At 45.8% G+C, this 19,838-nt stretch overlaps 1 protein-coding gene across 1 annotated transcript in view; it reads left to right on the forward strand.

Annotated features, from left to right (window-relative positions):
- The first annotated feature begins 17,276 nt into the window (after window positions 1–17,276).
- The window catches only part of VPS36 (vacuolar protein sorting 36 homolog), a 141,859-nt gene continuing 139,297 nt past the window's right edge, over window positions 17,277–19,838 (forward strand). The window contains exon 1 of the mRNA XM_069205463.1: window positions 17,277–17,499. Coding sequence (XP_069061564.1) covers window positions 17,404–17,499 — 96 coding nt within the window. The 5' untranslated portion in view covers window positions 17,277–17,403. The remainder of the gene's footprint in view (window positions 17,500–19,838) is intronic.

Raw genomic sequence — 19,838 nt, forward strand, 5'->3', positions numbered from 1 at the left:
TGTTGTCGCTGATATTCACAAATTTGTCGTGCGGTTACACGTGGGTCGCACTGAGTGTCATGAAATATTTGCAAATAACGTGCTGCGTGGAAAACAAAATATTTTAAAGGACATAATTTCACCCTTTCAGACTCCTGTATCACAGCTCTGGTGTCAGGGTACCTCGACCCTACCCCTTATACCATTTATCAAATTTATGTTGAGCCCCAGGAACCATGTCCTGTAAAATAATATGGCAGCCACAACTTTCTGGTTGGGTTGCATCCAACCAATCACAGCATTCCTAGTAGCATGTTCATTCGCGCAAAAACGTTGTGATGGATCGAAGGCCCTAGATGTACAAATGTATTTTCCCTTTAATATCTCAAAAACAACTGAATGGATTTACACCAAATAACTGACAGCGTAATCCGTGTACAGACAGCTACATTTTTGCTAAACTTGGTGTAATTCTGCCCAACGGTTTGGGCTGTTGTCGTGTTCAAAACACCTATAGGAATTAACGCACATTTTTTTTATCTTCCATTCTTCTTGGTCCCCGTTTGTCAGATAACCCCAAAATTTCCCATGCGCAGCAAGAATCACCGGCACACTCTTTTTGGAAAATTTTGTTAAGATTCGTCAAACGATGCCAAAGATATAGGCAAGTCAAAAAAAAATAATTCTATGGATACATGGTCCTAACTATAGCTACCTACTGGCGACTGCCATATTTATATAGATATGTGTATTACCTTCTGCCAGTCACCAGTAGGTAGTTATAGTGGGTACCTAGTTTCCATATACAAAGCGTTTTTTATTTTGCCAATAACTTTGGTGCTGTTTGACGAATCCCGACAAACTTTAAAACTAGTAGACAACTCACTTCACCTGCTGAGTGGAAAGTGTAGGGTCAATTGGTCAAGCAGGGGCTAAGGAAAAGGGAGGGCCCCAAAGCTCATTTTCTCCATGCAATTTCCTATGGGGTTTTAGACATGACTACCGCCTGAACCGCTGAATAGAATCACACCAAATGTGGCAGAAAGCTAGCTCTTAGTCCAGAAAGAGCCCTTTTTGTAATTTTATGTAAATCTGTTCAGTAATTTTGGAGGTATTAAAGGAAAAAAATATAGATATCATGGGACGTGGAGGGTCCGTGGATCCCAGAGATCTCAAAATGAGATCTGATTGGCTACCAACACTTCAACCAGGAAGTGCTGGCAGCCATCTTGGGACTCAGGCTCAGCCGAGTTCCCAAAAAACATTTAAAAAAAGACAACGGGCTGGTTAGAAATACCCTGACCCCGAGACCTGGTGGTGGAATCTCAAAAACATTTTACCATGAATTAGCGGAGGATCTGTGAATCTGCTGTAAAATTAATAATAATTCAAAAAAAGCGCGGATGCCTGCTTTTGTTTGGGATATACTCCCCATGTGGGCCAGGTCCTTGGGGAATGGATTATTATTATTCTGGGGGGAGGGGACATGTGTGGCTCCCCTCCCTAGGCCGATTTCAGCCCCGGGGATCCCATCCCCCAGTGCCCAGCTGAATACGAGGGAGGGGAGCAACGCGCTCCTCTCCCAGGCTGATTTTGGCCCTAGGGACCACTATCGGGTCATATATACATATAGGGGGAGGGGGCCATAACACCCTCCTTCCCAGACTGATTTTGGCCCTTGGGACTGCCACCCCCTGGGGCCTGGCGATTCACAATTAGGGGGCGGTGTGACCCTACCTCTAAGAGCCATTAACAGTCCTGGAGACCCAATCATTCAGTGCCAGGCTCCTGCTAGGTCCCGGGGTGCTCACCCCTGTAGCATAGTGGTTTCCCAGCCCCGTACTAGTGCGGGCAGGCAAGCCTCTGTTTGCTCTGTTCCCAGCAGACGGAAGCAGGAAAAATGCTCCCGTCCACCGGGAGCTGACTTCATCTCTTTCCCTGCTGGCTGTGAAGTGGGCAGGGAAACAGATGAATAAATTGCTCCTGAATGCAAGGAAACAGTGTTTTTTTGCTGCCCTGTGGGAGCAGGGGAGCCGGCAGCGACCGCTGGGGCATTGGGCCTCCACCTGGGCCCCCAATGAATAGGAAACGCTGTTGTGCAGATGAGCAGTCTTCAGACACCAAAGGGCCCGATAATGCAAGGGCCCTGGAAAGATGGCTTGGATGGATGATCCCAAAAGACCCACAAGTCATGCTAGCCAATGAAGTGTTATTGTTGGTCGGGAGAGAGATTTGCAAATTTCCTATATTATTGCTTTGATCTTCTGGGGTGTAGGAGGTAAGGTGGCTGAGATAGAATGGATGTAGAATCCCAGAAATGTCATTTGATGTGCTTGAAGAATGTTGGAGTCATTATAATTGATGACAAAATCTGGAGACTCTAACAGGGCAATTGTGAGACTCAATTGCTTCATGAGCAAACTTTGATTGTGAGACATCAAGAGGAAGTAGTCTAGGTAAACAATCAACTGGATCCTTCTCTCCCTCAAGAGCTCTTCCACCGGCTTCAGCAGTCTGGTCAAACATCAAGGGGCCGACGAGAGCTCAAAGGGCATTGCCAAAGATTTGTAGGTAGTCTCTCGCCATTGAAACTGCAAAAAACAATGGTGTGGAAGAAAGATTAGGACTGTTAAATAAGCATCCTCTAGGTCCAAGCAGCCCATGTGGTCACTCTCTCGCACCAGATATTGTAGCAAATGAATCTCTTCCATTTTGAAATGACGGTAAAGGATCCAAGAGTTGAACTCTTTGAGGATGATGACTAGGCGTAAGCCTCTGCCTTTTTTTGTCCACGAGGAAGATGTTGCTGAGAAATCCCACATGACAAAGTTGGCATGTTCTTTTTGCTATTGGCGCCCTAAGTGGGGAGGAGATGCCCATTTGTGTGTCCCCTGCTCACTGTGCCACTCGATTCAAGCTAGCCTGGCTGATGAGGGGTGATGTTTGTTTACGGTCCAGGGAGGACCTGGCCTGGCACAGCGGGCTGGACTGTTCCCCTGGGTAGCAGGGTCAAGGCTGATTTGCATATGGCTGGGTCCAAACCGGGTAGCCTGGTGAGCAAAAAAAATAAGATGGATTGCTTTTGGTCTATACACTGATGTCACTTCTGGTTGGATATCGGACAGTCTCAAGACATATGTGGTTATGTTGGAACTCTGGGATTTGTTTTTATTACATCTCGATTTTCCGTATGTTTCCATTTGTTAAAAACAAGCATTGGCAAAGCCAACTGGCAAGCGCTATTGGCTTTGCCAATATGTTTTAGCCATGTTGTACACCAGCATGGCTGCTGTTCGGCATGGCTAAAAGTTAGTGGTTAAAGGAGAGTGGAGTAGAGTGTCATAAAATGGAGTAGAGTGGAGCATTATGGAGTGGCATAGAGTGTTGGCGATTTGAGTGGCGTGGAGAGTTGTGGAGGGAGTAAAGTGTAAGAGTGGGAAGAGCATAGAGTGGAGTAGATTTGAGCGGCATGTACTGTCAAAGTTGAGTAGAGTCGTAGGATGGAGTGGCTCAGAGGATCGTGGAGTGGGGTAGAGGGTGTTGAATAGAGTTGTGTTGTAGAGTAAAGTGGTGTAGAGAGGAGTAGATTGTCGTAGAGTGGAGTGGCGTAGAGTAGAGTGTTCTAGAGTGGAGTACAGTAGAGTGGAGTAATGTGTCGTAGAATTGAGTGGAGTAAAGTGGCATGGAGTGACATTAAGGGAATTACCTAGAGTGTTGCAGAGTGGATTAGTGTTGTAGAGTGGCGTGGAGTACAGTTTAATGCAGTAGAGTGTCATAGAGTGGAGTATTGTAAAATGTGGTGTCATGGAGTAGAGTGGCCTAGAGTGAAGTGGCAGAAAGTACAGAGGTGTAGAGTAGATTGGCATAGAGTGCATTTGTTTTGAGTAAAGTGGTGTGGAGTGCATTGCCGTGGAGTGCAGTGGCATAGATTGCATTGGTTTTGAGTAAAGTAGTGTTGAGTGCATTGGCATAGAGTCCAGTGGTTTAGAGTAGAGTGGCATACAGTGGACTAGAGTGGCATAGAATGCAGTGGCATAGAATATAGCGGCGTAGAATAGATACAGGGTAGAGGAGTGGCAATTAGCAGTGGCATAGAGTGCATAGGCGTAGAGTGTAGTGTTGCAGAGTGGGGTGGCATGGAGTGGCATAGAGTGGAGTGGTGCAGAGTGGAGTGGCCTAGACTGGGGTGGTGTAGAGTGCATTAGCAAAGAGTGCAGCAGTGCATAGTAGAGTGGGGTACAGTGCACTGGCAGAGAGTAGAGTGGTACAGAGTGGATTAGAGAGGTATAGAGTGCAGTGTCATGGAGAGCAGTGGTTCACAGTAGATTAGAGTGGCGTAGAGTGCATTGGGTTAGAGTGCTATACAGTAGTGCAGAGTAGATTGCACTGGCCTAGTGTGGAGTAGAGTAGAGTGGCATAGAGTTAAGTGTAGATAGTGCAGTGGTGCAGAATAGAGTGGTGTAGAGTGGAGTGGTGCACAGTAGAGTGGTGCAGGGTAGAGTGAAGTGATGCAGAGTGTAGTGGTGTGGAGGTGTAGAGTGACACAGAGTAGACTGCAATGGGGTACAGTGCAGTGGCGTAGAGTATAATGGCGTAGATTTCAGTGGCAGAGAGTGCAGTGTTGCAGAGTAGACTGTCAGAGTGCAGTAATGTATTGTAGAGCATGGAGTGCAGTGGAGTAGTGGTGCAGAGTAGAGTGGCATAGAGAGCAATGGGGTAAAGTACAGTGGTACCGAATAGAGTGCAGTAACGTAGAGTACAATCTCATAGCTTGCACTGGCATTGACTGTTGCAGAAAACAGTATAGTGCTGTATAGTGCAGTGGTGCACAGTAGATTGGCGTAAAGTGCAGTGGTGTACAGAGCATTGGTTTTGAGTAATGTAGTGTAGAATGCAGTGGTGCAGAGTAGAGTACAGTGGCGTAGAGTGGAGTGGTGCTGAGTGCAGTGGCTTAGAGTCGATTGTTTCAGAGTAGAGGAGTGGTGTACAGTGGAGTACAGTGGCATAGAGAGGCATTGAGTTCTGATTAGAGTGGATAGGCATAGGGTGTACTGGGACAGAGTTGAGCGCTACAGAGTAGCGTGAATTGACACAGAGTGCAATATTGCAGAGTACAGTGGCATAAAGTGGATTAGCACAGAGTGAAGTGGTATAGAGTGCAGTAGAGAAGAGTGTAGTGGTGCACAGTAGAGTGGTGTACAGTGCATTGGTATAGAGTAGAAAGGAGTAGAGTGAAGTAGCATACAGTGGAGTGGTGCAGAGTAGTGTGCAGTCACAGTGTGGAGTGGCATAGTTTTGAGCAGTGCAGAGTAGATTCAAGTGCTGTCAAGTGGAGTATACATGGTGTAGTAGAGCACCGCTATTACAGAAAACACATCTTCAATTGAAATTACCATTACATATGCACAGACATACAGTTTATGATAAAAGTATATAGCGCCCAAACAAATGTGGCAATATAATCACCAAGTGTATTGATTTGTTTTGATCCTATTAAAATATTTGTTTCCACCACACTGCAGAATTACCAAATATGTGCTTTTCTAATGCTGATATATTCTGAAATATCGCCACAGTTCATTTACAGACATTTAAATTTTGTTGTGTGCTAGGAAAAAAAAATAACATCGTACATCTTTCCTCAAGCACACCCCCAGTAGCTGGCATGATTGTCACATAAATCCTCTCACTTTGAAGTCAAACAAAGAAAAAAAAACACCAAGCTTCCTGGAAGACAGAGCCTGTCATTTGACCTCTGTCTTTGAATGTGCAGCAAATGTGACAAGGTAAGATACAGGATTTAAAGGCCTGGTTACAGAAATCTAGTACTGGTGGGAAGAATACAGTACAGAGGGTTTGAGCAAAGAAAGGGACAAGCTTAAGCTGGATAGTGTAAAACAAATAGAGGCATCAAATAGAAAGTAACCACATCTGAGTTACAAACCGCAAAGCCAATGGAAAGCAGTGGGCAGAATGCATTCCAAAGGGAAGATTTTCGAATGCCCCCAAGATGTCATTAGCAAACAAAACAGCTGCGCTGTCTGGTAGGCTTTGACCTAAAAAGCGAGAGGCATGTTTGTATTGTTTGTGATTTAGTAAGTGAAAGACTGGGCCTGAAAGAGAATATATTTTTAATTGTTGTCTGTGGTTAAAGGACATAAAGGATGCAGTCTAATTGTTAGAGAGATGTGGGGTGAGGTGTAGGTATACACAGTGTTAAATGAACCTAAAGGCAGATGTTGAAGCTTTAAAGTTGAAAACGCAGAGGGAGAGGAGTTTGGGGGCGCTTAGACTAATAAGTGGATGGAGGACGGATTCTCAGAGTGGCTCTAAAATTGTGGGGTTTGTTGGTTTACAAGTAGAAGGAAGGTAAATGTTACAACTTGAGCATTTGTGCATAAAAGCACAAAGGAGTGAAATTACTGTTGTGAAGCGAGTGGAAGTGCTTCCTGAATGGAAGTTAGGACTTTGTAAAAGCATGGGGGAGTGGAGATGGATGATTTGACTCTAGGCACAAAAGAGGAATATGTAGATAGGTGACATGAAGTTGTTGTTTATGTTTATTGTGTTTGTGCTGGGCATAGTTGTAGGAAAGTACCCTCTTTTTGGGATGTTACCCCCAATTTCTGCCTGATGTCAGTGTGAGTTTGACTGTATCACTGGGATCCTGCTAGTCAGGACACCAGTGCTCATGGTTTATGGCCTGCTTGTCAGTGTATTTCACTGTTTTCTAAATTGTCACTGGAGTCCTGCTAATCAGAACTCTAATGCTCATGCGCTCTCTGTTTCTAAATTTGTCACTACATACTGGTGACTGAGTATCTCACTCCAAATTGGCATTCTGGACCCCCTTATAAGTCCCTAGTATGTGGTACATAGGTACCAGGGCATTGAGGTTTCAGGGGATCCTTAGGGGCTGCAGCATTTTTTTTGCCACCCATAAGGAGCCCATACAAAGGCTTCTACAGGATTGCCATTGCAGCCTGTGTGAAATAGTGCATGCATTATTGCACAGCCATTTTCACTGTGCCAGGTCACTTATAAGTCACCTATATATCAGGTCTTCCAACCCTGAAGTCTGGGTGCAAAGGGCTCCCATGCACTTGCAGAAGTGCCCTCATGTCGTCCAGGCCAATTTCCCCGGACTTCGTGAGTGCGGGGATGGCATTTTAAGTGTGCCCTGCACATAGGTCAATACCTATGTACAGTTTCACAATGGTAAATCCAAATATGGCCAAGTAAGGTGTCTAATAACTGGGAATTGTACCCCAATACTAATTCCAGTATTGGTTGCACAATCCCATTCACTCTGGGGGCTCCTCAGTGGACCCCCAGTACTGCCATACCGCCTTCTGAGGTTTTCACTGCAGCCCCAGCTGCTGCCACCTCACAGACAGGCTTCTGCTCTCCTGGGGCTTGAACAGCTCAATCCCAGGAAGGCAGAGAAATGCATTTCCTTTAGGAGAGGGGTAATACACCTTCTCCCTTTGGAAATAGGTGTTACAGGCATGGGAGGGATATCCTCCCAGAGCCTCTGGAAATGCTTTGAAGGGCACAGATGGTGCCCTTCTTGCATAAACCAGTCTACACCGGTTCAGGGACCCCCAGTCCCTCTCTGGTGCAAAACTGGACAAAGGAAAGGGGAGTGACCACTTACCTGTCCATCACCACCCCAGGGGTGGCGCCCAGAGCTCCTACAGAGTGTCCCTGGGTTTTGCCATCTTGGATTCCAAGGTGGTGGGGCACTCTGGGAGCATCTGAGTGGCCAGTGCCAGCAGGTGATGTCAGATACCCCTCCTGATAGGTGCCTACCTGGTTAGGTGACCAATCACCCTCTCAGGGCTATTTAGGCTCTCTCCTCTGGGTGTTTCTTCAGATTTGGATTGCAAGACTCCAGCAGGAATCCTCTGCATCCTTTACTTCATCTTCTACCAACGGATCAACCGCTGACTGTTCCAGGAACTCTTCAAAACTGCAACAAAGAAGTTAAAATGACTTCTGCAACATTGTATCTTCAGCTCCTGCCAGCAACTGCAACAGTTTCCCGGTCGTGCATCCCCCGAGGACTGCCTGTCTTCAGCCTACACCAGAAGAACCAAAGGAATCTCCCGTAGAGTGACATGGTCACTTTCCGGCTTCAGCAAGCACCTCTCTGCAGCGACAACCAGTGGCTGGGGTCCCCTCTCCAGATGACAGGCGTGGATCCAGCAACACGGGTGGTGGACTAAAGTGGCTCCGGTAGTCCCAACGTCCAGCTGTGAAGGTAAGAGCTTGCCTCCCCATGCAAGACAGTACCCCCGTGCACCGCGTGACTTGCAGTTGCCAAGGATTGTGTGCGACCTTCCAAAAAGTTCTTCATGTACAGCACAACTTATGCCCCCAGCACTCCATCCTGCGATGCACAGCTTGCTGAGTGGTTCTCCGGCGGCGTGGGAATCCTTTGTGTCGTGGTGCATGGGCCTCCATTCGCACCTCCTTTGTCCCCGTGCTGTGGGACTGCTATGGGCACTGCCTGGTCTTCTGAGGGCTCTCTGAGTTGCTGGGAGCCCCCTCCGTCTCCCTCTCCTGGGTAGAGGCCACCAGGCCCCTCCTGGTCCCGTGAAGCTCCATTTTCCGCCAACCACGTGTTTTGCATGAGCCAAGGCTTGGTGGCGGAATCCAGCAACGCAAACCAGACTGCATTCATCCATCCGGCATGGGACATCTGCACCAACGAGGAACCCGCATCTGTCTTCTTTGGTGCAATACTGACTTTGTCTTCTCACCGGTGGTTCTTCTTTTGCACCATCATCCCAGTTAGCAGGAGCTCCTGTTCTCCCTGGACTCTTCAGTGCTTCTTGGACTTGGTCCCCTTCTTCCACAGGTTTCAGGTCCAGGAATCCATCGTTGGTGTCTTGCAGTCTCTTCTGGTTCTTGCATTATCTTCTATCACAACTTCTAGTATGTTTTAGGAAACTTTCTGCATTTTACTCCTGCTTTTCTGGGCTCTGGAATGGGGTATTTTACTTACCTTTGGTGTTTTCGTATAGTCCTAGCGCCCCTCTAAACACTACACTTGCCTAGGTGGGAAACCGAGTTTCACATTCCACTGTTTTTGTATATGGTTTGTGTTCCCCTTAGGCCCATTTCAACCTATTGTGATTTTCACTGTTTGCATTATTTTCTGGCTATTTACTTACCTGTTTTTGGTTACTAGTGTATATATTGTATAATTTACTTACCTCCTAAGGTAGTAAAGTATCCAAGTATTTTTGGCATTGTGTGACTAAAATAAAGTACCTTTATTTTTGTAACACTGAGTATTGTCTTTCGTGTGTGTGAGTACTCTGGGGGTTATTACAACTTTGGAGGAGGTGTTAATCCGTCCCAAAAGTGACGGATATACCACCAGCCGTATTACGAGTCCATTATATCCTATGGAACTCGGATATACCACCAGCCGTATTACGTCACTTTACCGTCACTTTTGGGACGGATTAACACCTCCTCCAAAGTTGTAATAACCCCCTCTGTGACTACAGTGGTATTGCAAGAGCTTTGCATGTCTCCTAGTGCAGCCTTGGCTGCTCTGCCTACAGCTACCTCTACACAGCCTGGCTTGTAGACACTGACTACATTTCACTAATAAGGGATAACTGGACCTAGTATAAGGTGTAAGTACCTTTGTTACCCACCACAAACCAGGCCAGCCTCCTACAATAGTGGCACTGTACCTGCTGCACAAATGTAATGTCCTGTCTGGTAAGTGTTGTTCAGAATGACTGATAATGAGAGAGGTGTGTTGTTAGTGTGTGTGTGCCCCTAAGCAGGGTGATAAGTTGTGGTATTAGGAAACCATAGCCATGAAAGACCATATTTTGTATTCTAACATAGAGGTAGGTTCAAATGTATATTTTGATCTAGGTAGTGTGTGGTATCCCCTAGTGCAAGTAAAGAAAGTGTGTTCTTTTTGTCTGTTTAAAATGTAAGTTGAAGCATTAGCATAGGTTTAATGTTTCCAATAGTTCTTATTGTCCTGGTGTCACTGCACTTGCTGTTTGAAAATAAAGTATGCTCCTGGAAGCGCGTGTTCAAAGGATGGTGAAGAAAAAGGTGGTTTGAGGTCATTAGAAGAGCTGTGATGTGTTGCTGTTTGTGAAGAATGACTTTACCTACTTGGCTATGCTGAACTTGCCCTGGTGTAAGTTTCAGACACTGTGACACAATTAGCAACACCTGCATGTTGCCTGCTTTCATTCCTAGCAGTAACAGGCAGGCAGAGGGGACTTTTTTATTTATTTTATTTTCACCTCCAGCTGGGCCAAAGTTAAGGGGCCCTTAGGCCTCCTTTTCTTCCAATGTGGTCCTGAATGGGTGTGGTCTGGAGGTTCACATTTAAATGCAAGAAAGGCTCACAGCTTGTTATGAATTTACAAGTGCATAACCCCTTCCCTGCCAGGCCTTTCCCCACCCCCCCTCAGGTGCCAAGCCTTTTTTTGGCTATTTGGGGCAGTCCACGCTTAAGCCCTCATAACTTTTTGTCCACATAAGCTACCCACACCAAATTTGCGTCCTTCTTTACCAACATCCTAGGGATTCTAGAGGTACCCAGACTTTGTGGGTTCCCCTGAAGGAGACCAAGAAATTAGCCAAAATACAGCGAACATTTCGTTTTTTACAAAAACAATTGGGGGAAAAGGGCGGCAGAAGGAGGCTTGTGGTTTTTTTTCCCTGAAAATGACATCAACAAAGGGTTTGCAGTGCTAAAATACCCATCTTCCGAGCTTTCAGGAACAGGAAGACCTGAATCAGAAAACCACATTTTTCAACACAATCTTGGCATTTTACTGGGACTTACCCCATTTTTACTATTTTTTGTGCTTTCAGCCTTCTTCCAGTTAGTGACAGAAATGGATGTGAAATCAATGCTGGATCCCAGAAAGCTAAACATTTTTGAAAAGTAGACAAAATTCTGAATTCAGCAAGGGGTAATTTGTGTAGATCCTACAAGGTTTTCCTACAGAACATAACAGCTGAAATTTAAAAAAAAATGAAATTGAGGTAAAAAAAACAGCCATTTTTCTCCACGTTTTACTCTGTCACTTTTTCCTGCGATGTCAGATTTTTGAAAGTAGTATACCTTTACGTCTACTGGACTCTTTTGGTTGCGGGGATATATGAGGCTTGTAGGTTCATCAAGAACCCTAGGTACCCAGAGCCAATAAATGAGCTGCACCTTGCAATGGGTTTTCATTCTGTACCGGGTATACAGCCATTCATTTGCTGAAATATAAAGAGTGAAAAATAGGTATCAAGAAAACCTTTGTATTTCCAAAATGGGCACAAGATAAGGTGTTGAGAAGCAGTGCTTATTGGCACATCTCTGAATTCCGGGGTGCCCATACTAGCATGTGAATTACAGGGCATTTCTCAAATAGATGTCTTTTTTTACACATTGTCTTACATTTGGAAGGAAAAAATTTAGAGAAAGACAAGGGGCAATAACACTTGTTGTTCTATTCTGTGTCTCCCTAAGTCTCCCGATAAAAATGGTAGCTCACTTGTGTGGGTAGGCCTAATGCTCACAACAGGAAATGCAACATGGACACACCACATTTTTACATTGAAATCTGATGTGTTTTTTTGCAAAGTCCCTAGGGAAACCTACCAAACCTGTGCATTTTTGAAAAACACTTTTTCCTCATATTTTGGTGACAGAAAGTTCTGGAATCTGAGAGGAGCCACAAATTTCCTTCCACCCAGCGTTCCCCCTAGTCTCCCAATAAAAATGGTACCTCACTTGTGTGGGTAGGCCTAGTGCCCGCGACAGGAAATGCCCCAAAACACAACGTGGACACATCACATTTTCCCAAAGAAAGCTGTTTTTTTGCAAAGCGTCTAGCTGTGGATTTTGGCCTCTAGCTCAGCCGGCACCTAGGGAAACCTACCAAACCTGTGCATTTTTGAAAAGTAGACACCTAGGGGAATCCAAGATGACTTGCGGGGCTCTCACCAGGTTCTGTTACCCAGAATCCTGTGCAAACCTCAAATTTGGCTAAAAAAACACATTTTCCTCACATTTCGGTGACAGAAAGTTCTGGAATCTGAGGGAAGCAACAAATTTATTTCCACCCAGCGTTCCCCCAAGTCTCCCAATTAAAAATATTAAAAAGGTACCTCACTTGTGTGGGTAGGCCTAGTGCCTGCAAAAGGAAATGCCCCAAAACACTATGTGGACACATCAAAATTATCAAATACAAAACTAATTGTTTTTCCGGGAGGCCTGCGTTTTTGGTCCTGGGCTCAGCAGCCATATTGGGAAACCTACCAAACCCAAACATCTTTGAAAAATAGACACCTGAGGGAGTCCACGGAGGTGTGACTTGCGTTAATCCCCCAGTTTTTTCTTACCCAGAATCCTTTGCAAACTTCAAAATTTGGCTAAAAAACACTTTTTCCTCACATTTGGGTGACAGAAAGTTCTGGAAACTGAGAGGAGCCACAAATTTCCTTCCACCCAGCATTCTCCTAAGTCTCCTGATAAAAATGATACCTCACTTGTCGGGGTGGCCCAGGTGCCTGCAACAGAAAAAGGCCAAAAACCTGTAGAGATTGAGGGGATAGAACAGCAAGTTGATAAGCACACATTTTTCTTTTATACATCTTTAGGCTGACTCTGCTTTGGGGACCCACACGAGTGAAGTATCATTTTACTTGGGAGACTGAGGAGAACGCTGGGTGGTACGAAATTTGTGCCTGAGAGGTGATCCTACAAAGAAAAGTGAGGAACAGATGCTTTTTTAAGCAAATTTTGAGGTTTGCAGAGGAGTCTGGGTAAGAAAATGTTGGGGGATCCAGGCAAGCCACACTTCCCTGGACTCCTTTGGGTGTCTAGTTTTAAAAAATGTCTGGGTTTGGTAGGTTTCCCTAGATGAAGACCGCACCCGGGACCAAAAACGTAGGTGCCCTCCCCCCCAACACAGGTAGTTTTGCAATAGATCATTTTGATGTATCCACGTACTTCTGTGATGTTCTAGACACTAAAATTGTGAAAAGAAATGCACTTAGGTTATGTTAAAAAGACCCCTCACCCACCAACCAAGTTGGTGGAATGCTTCATCATCGGGGTCCCACCCGAGACACCTGGCATGTCACGGTTGTGCTGCAACTCCTGATTACAGCGGAGCAGATTTTGTCATTTTTTACCACACATACTGGTTGGATTTGGCACGAGGGTGAGTGATGGTTCAGTAATTTAAATTTTATTAACAAGAGATTTCACAAAAGTGAAATTCACTGTTAATAACTGAAAGGCCAAAAAACTGAACCAATGACTCACAGCTCGTGAGCTGTAAAGCCACGTCAAGGCACCAACCGCTTTACAGTCCATTCACACACCTTTCATACATGACATGCACAAGACCATTCACGCCGTCAGCCGTGGGCCCAGCGCAATATAACACTCGCATCAACAGACAGACTTTCATACGCCCACATGCCTTATAGAGCAATCACACAAGCTGATGGGAGTGTGTGGACTGTTGTTTGGCTGGCACCGCCACACTGCCAGCCACGCACCACTTTGCGCACACCGCCAGTCAAGCACCACCCCACACACCCCACCCCACGCACACCGCCAGCCAAGCGCCACCCCCCACACATGGCCAATCAAGTGCCAGTCCATGCACACCGCCATCACTTTTTTTGTTGTTTTTAAACAAAGAAACCTCTAAATATAAATAAGTACAAAACTACAAACACAAAAGCTGTAACTGAATGCATGACTGTAATGCCAACCGTGAAAACTGAACATATGAAAATATAAAACAGCAGTTTACGCTCACGGTATTTCCCAATAATTTTTCTATGTGTTGTAGCTCCTGAAACAACCACCCACACACAGCCCAGGCTTTGAAGGACAATCAGGGCTGTACATCCTAGTCTCCTTCCTGATACATCTTCGAGCACAGACACTACATCTCTTAGCAGGAAAGTCTTTTTCGGCTGTGGGAGGAATGTGCTCAGCAAATTGACGATCTTTCAATCTAGCCACATCCTCCACCACTGCTTCTCTAGGAACTGTTGCCTGTTCCAGGACAACAAGGCTCGCTATGATAGACTCCTGAATTTTCATAAATGTCATCCTTGACTCTGGAGAACTATCCTTGAACACAACAGAAGCATTAAAAGTTTCCATGTGGAACAGGTGAACCGCTAATTTCTTATACCGAACATAAGCCTTACGAGCAGCAGTAGGAGGTTCCAACCTCTGATCTACTCTATCAGCACCACCCATGTGCTTATTGTAGTCTAAAATGCACACAGGTTTGCGCACTTCAGCAACTTGACCCCAAAAAGCCGCAGGTGAAGTACTCTCATCATGGATGGTAGTTAGCATGTACACATCCCTCCTGTCTACAAATTTCAGAGCTAGCAGCTCATCATTCCGCAAGGCACTGCACTGTCACTTCTCAAGTTTTAGTTTTTTTTACACATAAGCTCTCTTGGATTACCTTTCCAATTAGAGCCGATTGTGCCACAAGCAACAGTGTCCACTCTGAACAATTCCTTAAATAACTGAACTCCAGTATAGAAGTTATCTACATATAAATGGTGACCGTTGTTAAACAGTTGTCTACCAAGTTCCCACACAATTTTCTAACCAACTCCAAAAGTTGGTGGACCACCAGGGGGGTGGGGGGGTTCAACACCGGAATCCTTTACAGTGTAGACCCGGAAATTATAAACATATCCTGTACTACTTTCAGACAGCATATACAATTTAATTGCATACTGTGCCCTCTTGCTATGAATGCACTGCCTAAAAACCAAACGACCATTGAACAGGACAAAAGACTCAGCTACAGATATTTCTTTGCCTGGAACATAGATCTCTGAAAACTGATCTACCAAATGATCAAGGACAGGTCTAATCTCTAGTCTTTATGGCTTCTGGCCCCCCCTCCCCGGGGGCAGATGGGCCTAAAAGAAATAGGCCAATCTTCCCCCAAGAAATGGCATAGAATATATTGCTCCCTTTGGGCGGGCGACCCTTGCCCAAGGGGCCACCCCCCCCACACATAGCACACACATGATCCCTAGCGCTAAGGGGATTCTGCCCCCCCCCCCCGGGGGCAGATGGGCCTAAAAGAAATAGACCGATCTGCCCCCAAGGGGGGCAGAACTGCCCAATAGTGCTTTTTGACCCTTGGGGGCGACCCTTGCCCAAGGGGCACCCCGACAACACACAAAAAAACAGACACAAAAACAATCCCTGGTTTCTAGTGGCTTCTGCCCCCCTTGGGGGCAGATCGGCCTAAAAATAAAAGGCCGATCTGCCCCCAAGGGGGGAAGAAATGGCAATAAATATATTGGCCCCCCAAGGGGAGCGACCCTTGCTCAAGGGGTTGCTCCCCCACTCTGCATACACACACACACATAAACAAATTCCCTGGTGTCTAGTGGGCATTCCTGCTGCCCGATCGCACCGCGATCGGGCAGCAGGAATGCTGAAAGAGACATTGAGGGAAAGGAAAACCCTTTCCTTTCCACCGCTGCCTCTTTTTTTTTTTGCAATCCCCCCCCACCCGGAGGAAAAACTCACCTCTGTGTTCGACGCGCTGGAAGCAAATGGCTTCCAGCGCATCTGGCACCCTCTGATGATGTCAGCGCGTGATCGCAAAGCGATTCTCCTTCCAACTCTGACCTGGGGGGTGGAGGGGTGGCCCTCGGGGAGCACTAACGCTTCCCCCGAGGGCCGGTACCAGTCCTTGGCAGGGAAGGGGTTAAGAGAGGCATGCTTTTGACTTTGTTCAGTCCCTGTAAATAAGAGAAATGGATACACTGTAAGAATGTCAGAAGTGTTGGTCTGTCCCAGTATTTGCACAAATAACAATGTAAAAAACACTATTTTATTTATTTTATACCACTACTCATCCCAGTGCAGGGTGCCAGGGTGCTTTTAGTGTCATACATATATTATACATTGACAATAAATCATGTAAGTATGTAAATCGGTGTACAAGATGTTTGTTGCATAAAACAGTGAGGATTAGAAGGTTTAGGGGTCACATGTCCTTCACATTGCTATATTAGAAGGATTACATTTTATTAACTACAACTAACAAAAGAATCTCTGTGTTAAAAGCAGTAAACCACTCACCTATCTACCCAAAATAAAAATCTGTCATCCGCGTGTTACATGATGTGATATTTGAGGGGTATGTTACAGCCTCGTAGACTGGAGAATAGAAGGGGCACAAGCCTAAAAATGCTCTCACTTTGAAGTCACAGAAAGGAAAGGAAACACTAATGTTCCTTGAAAGACAGAGCCTGACATTTGACCGTTGCGTTTCAATGCACAGCAAATTTGACAAGATAAGAACAAGATTTAAAGGTCTGCTTACAGAAAGTGAGATCTCAAAAGGATGTGGAAAACAGGGTTTGGGCAATGGAAGAGAAGAACTCAAGCTGGACATCCTAAAACAAATAGACCCAGCAAATAGAAAGCAAGACAATGTGAGTTACAAATCACAGACAGCTGTACTGTTTGGTCTGCTTCAACGTAATAAAGCAAAAGGGAGAATGTATGGTGACCACGAGTGGACAGTCCCTGTTTTTCAGCAGCTGTCCCAGCAGATTTCAGCAAAGTTGGCTTGTGTCCTGGTTCTCAGCAAGAGTCCATTGAAAACAGATGGAGCATGTTTTTATATGCTCCAAAGCAGAACTAGTTAGCAGCTGTTCTCAGAAAGCAATATAATTAAGAGGTGTGATAGTGGGATTAAAAATTGCACTTTCTTTATCTTCTCACTGCCCCATCTGTTTTTCTAGGCTGATATGCACGGTAATTGTGTGGCTTTGGCTGATGAAAAATTGTAGTCCTTCCTCTCAATTCCAGGTTTTTTTTTTCTTTGAATTCTGGGACTTGTAGTCTTCTTTTTCCATTATAAAACAGGATTACAAAACCCAGTATGCAAAGGAAAAAACCTGTAGTGGAGCAGCATATCACGCATGGACCTGGGAAACTTGGCAGCTATGATTGTCTTTTATTTTAATTAAATCTGGTCACCCTAGAAGAATGCATAAACTGAAGTCTCTGTCATGACATAGAATCCCTATCCAATGAGTCAATGACTCTATATCTTGCAGAACACCTGTTCTGTTTGGACCTGGGACCCTTGAAAACCCCACAATTATTAGCTTGGTCGACAAACACCGCGAAAAGTTTCCCCGTTTATGTTGCTTTCCAATTTCCACAGAAACCTCATCATGATCTGCCTCTTGCCTTACGCCTGCTTGCAGGAAGGCGGCGCTGTCTCTTCAACAAAAGAGGAAGAGAAGGCGGCAGGGCCAATGACAGTAAATACGGAAGTGTTACGGGCCTTGGTGTGAGCGTCCTTGCCGAAGCAGCACTTCGTTGCGTAAGGGATAGTTTGCAGCGTAATCATGGACCGCTTTGTATGGGCTACAGGACTGCTGGAGATTAATGAGACACTGGTGATCCAGCAGCGCGGTGTGCGGGTCTACGATGGGGAAGAGAAGGTAAGGGGCGCGCTCTCAAACTCCAGACTGCGCATGACCCGAGTAATTCCATGTCGGAGTCAGGCAAAACAACACGGTCTGGCACATGGGTGGAGGCGTAGACTGCTGTTCGTGTTCATATACTTAACCACTAGTGACGTTTGCCTGACTCTAAAATGTCAAGCGTTGTGACTTAGGAGACTCACTATACAGAGGTTCCCTGTACTCCTGATTCTTTCAGGAAATTTCAGTTTGCGAAATATTTTTAAGGATAGGATACAATAATAGCAGCTTTGCAGAGGTGCCACATTTTCAGCTTGCTTCCGTGTGGCATTTCCATGGTATCCTGTTTGTGTGGCATTCCACATTTGTATGACCCTTCGAGACGCACTTTATGCGGGCAAAACCAAGTAATGAAATCCACGAAACGAAATTAATGTCAAAAATACCCGAAACTGCTCACGGGAAGATTCTAGAAATTGCGCTGAAACCGCTGTACCAACCTCGAAGGCTTTGGGCTTTAAACGTGATAGCACTGCGGACCAGGGAACAGTTCATCATCACAGCATGCATGCAGCTACTGCCAATATTTTACAGTGCTAGGTGACGCAGACACAAGCAGGGTATAGCTTCCACATGGTCTGCAATTTCTGCAGAAAGGGTGATCCTAGCATAGAGTGTGTTGCCATATGGCTCGTGATTAGTGCTTGAGTGACAGTACGTCTGTTGTTTAGGGACAGCCATTTGTAGACTTTTCATAACATTTGAAGTGTGCAAAAGCAGGTAGAGGTGACTGCATTGATCTGGGACTTCATGCTCAGTTTGTTGTCCAGGATTATGCTGAAGCTTTTGGCATGGCCGGTCGGTTTGGGTGATGGTCCTATTTCTGCGTGCCATCTGGTGGTGGTGGTGCCAAAGATCAGCACTTCCATTTAGTCTATGTTGAGCTTCAGTCAGTTGTCCTTCTTCCAGTTGGTGATGCTCGTCATGCACCTGTGGAAGTTTGCCCTTGTGTTGGCGGGATCTTCTGAGAACGAGAGGATGAGCTGGATGTTGTCTGCGTAGGATATGATGTTTAGTCCGTGGGATCTGACAATGTTGGCCAAGGGGGTCATAAAGGTTGAAGAGGGTGGGGTTGAGGGAGAATCCTTGAAGGACACTGCAAGATGATGTCCTTGGATTTGGAGGTGAATGGAGGTAGGCAAAACGTCTGCGTACTTCTGTTGAGGACGGAGGCGATCTACTTGAGGGTGTTTCCTTGGATACCGATGTGATAAAGTCTTCTGATCAGAGTGTGATGAGATATGGTGTCAAAGGCTGCTGAGAGGTTGAGGATGTTCAGGGCCGCTGTTTCCCCTCAGTCGAGCAGGGCTCTGATGCCATCAGTGGCTGTGAGCAAGGCAGTCTTGGTGCTGTGTCTGACACGGAATCCAGATTGCAAGTTGTCTAAGAGGAGGTTCTGCTGCCGATATTTCGTAAGTTGTTGGTTGATAGCTTTTTCCAGGACTTTGGCGTGGAAAGGCAGATGGGGCAGTAGTTTTTGAGTTCACTCAGGTCCGCAGGTGGTTTCATGAGGGGTGCTTTGACTTCTGCATTTTTCCAGTTTTCAGGAAAGGTGGTTGTGGCAAGTGAGGAGTTGAAGAGGGTGGTGAGCTCGCTGCTGATCCTGCTACTTCCAAGATTAAAAATGTGGTGCAGGAAGGGCTCCGTGGAGGCTCCTAAGTGAACAGCGTTCATGGTGATGGTGTCCTGGGTGTAAGCTGGTCCTGTGAGATAAGTCGGTGGTCTGTGTTGATTTTGGTGAGTGCGTGAAGGAAGTCTGAGGGCTTGGGCTGGAGTTCGAAGTTCTCATAGATGGTAGTGATCTTGTAATGGGAAAAGTCAGCAAGTCTGTCACATAGTTCTTGGGAGGAGGTGATGCAGTTTTCTGTGGCTGCAGGTTTGGCAAACTCTCTGACAATGTTGAAGAGCTCTTTGCTGTGGTTGGAACTGGACTCAATGTGGTCAGCAAGGGCTTCCTTCTTTGTCTCTCAGTATCCAGTGGTAGAGGTTGTGGGAGGTCTTGAAGGCAGTCCTATCTGAGGTGTCCTTGCTTGTGCACCATCTTCTTTCCAGTTGCTTGCAGTGGTGTTTTGCTGTTTTCAATTCCTTGGTGTGTAATCTTGCCTGCTTGGTGGATCTCCTATGTCTGATAGTCTTGATGTGAGCGATGATGTCAGCACAGTTGGTGATCTAGGAGATGAAGTTTTTGACTTCTTGGTCCAGGTTTGATGCAGTGTTAGGGCGTGATGTGTTGAGGGTGTCAGCCAATTGGCTCACTGACACTTTGCTCCAGCTGCTGTGGGGTGGGGGCGGTGCTG

The sequence above is a fragment of the Pleurodeles waltl genome, chromosome 8, assembly GCF_031143425.1.
Source record: "Pleurodeles waltl isolate 20211129_DDA chromosome 8, aPleWal1.hap1.20221129, whole genome shotgun sequence".
Classification (NCBI taxonomy): Eukaryota; Metazoa; Chordata; class Amphibia; order Caudata; family Salamandridae; genus Pleurodeles; species Pleurodeles waltl.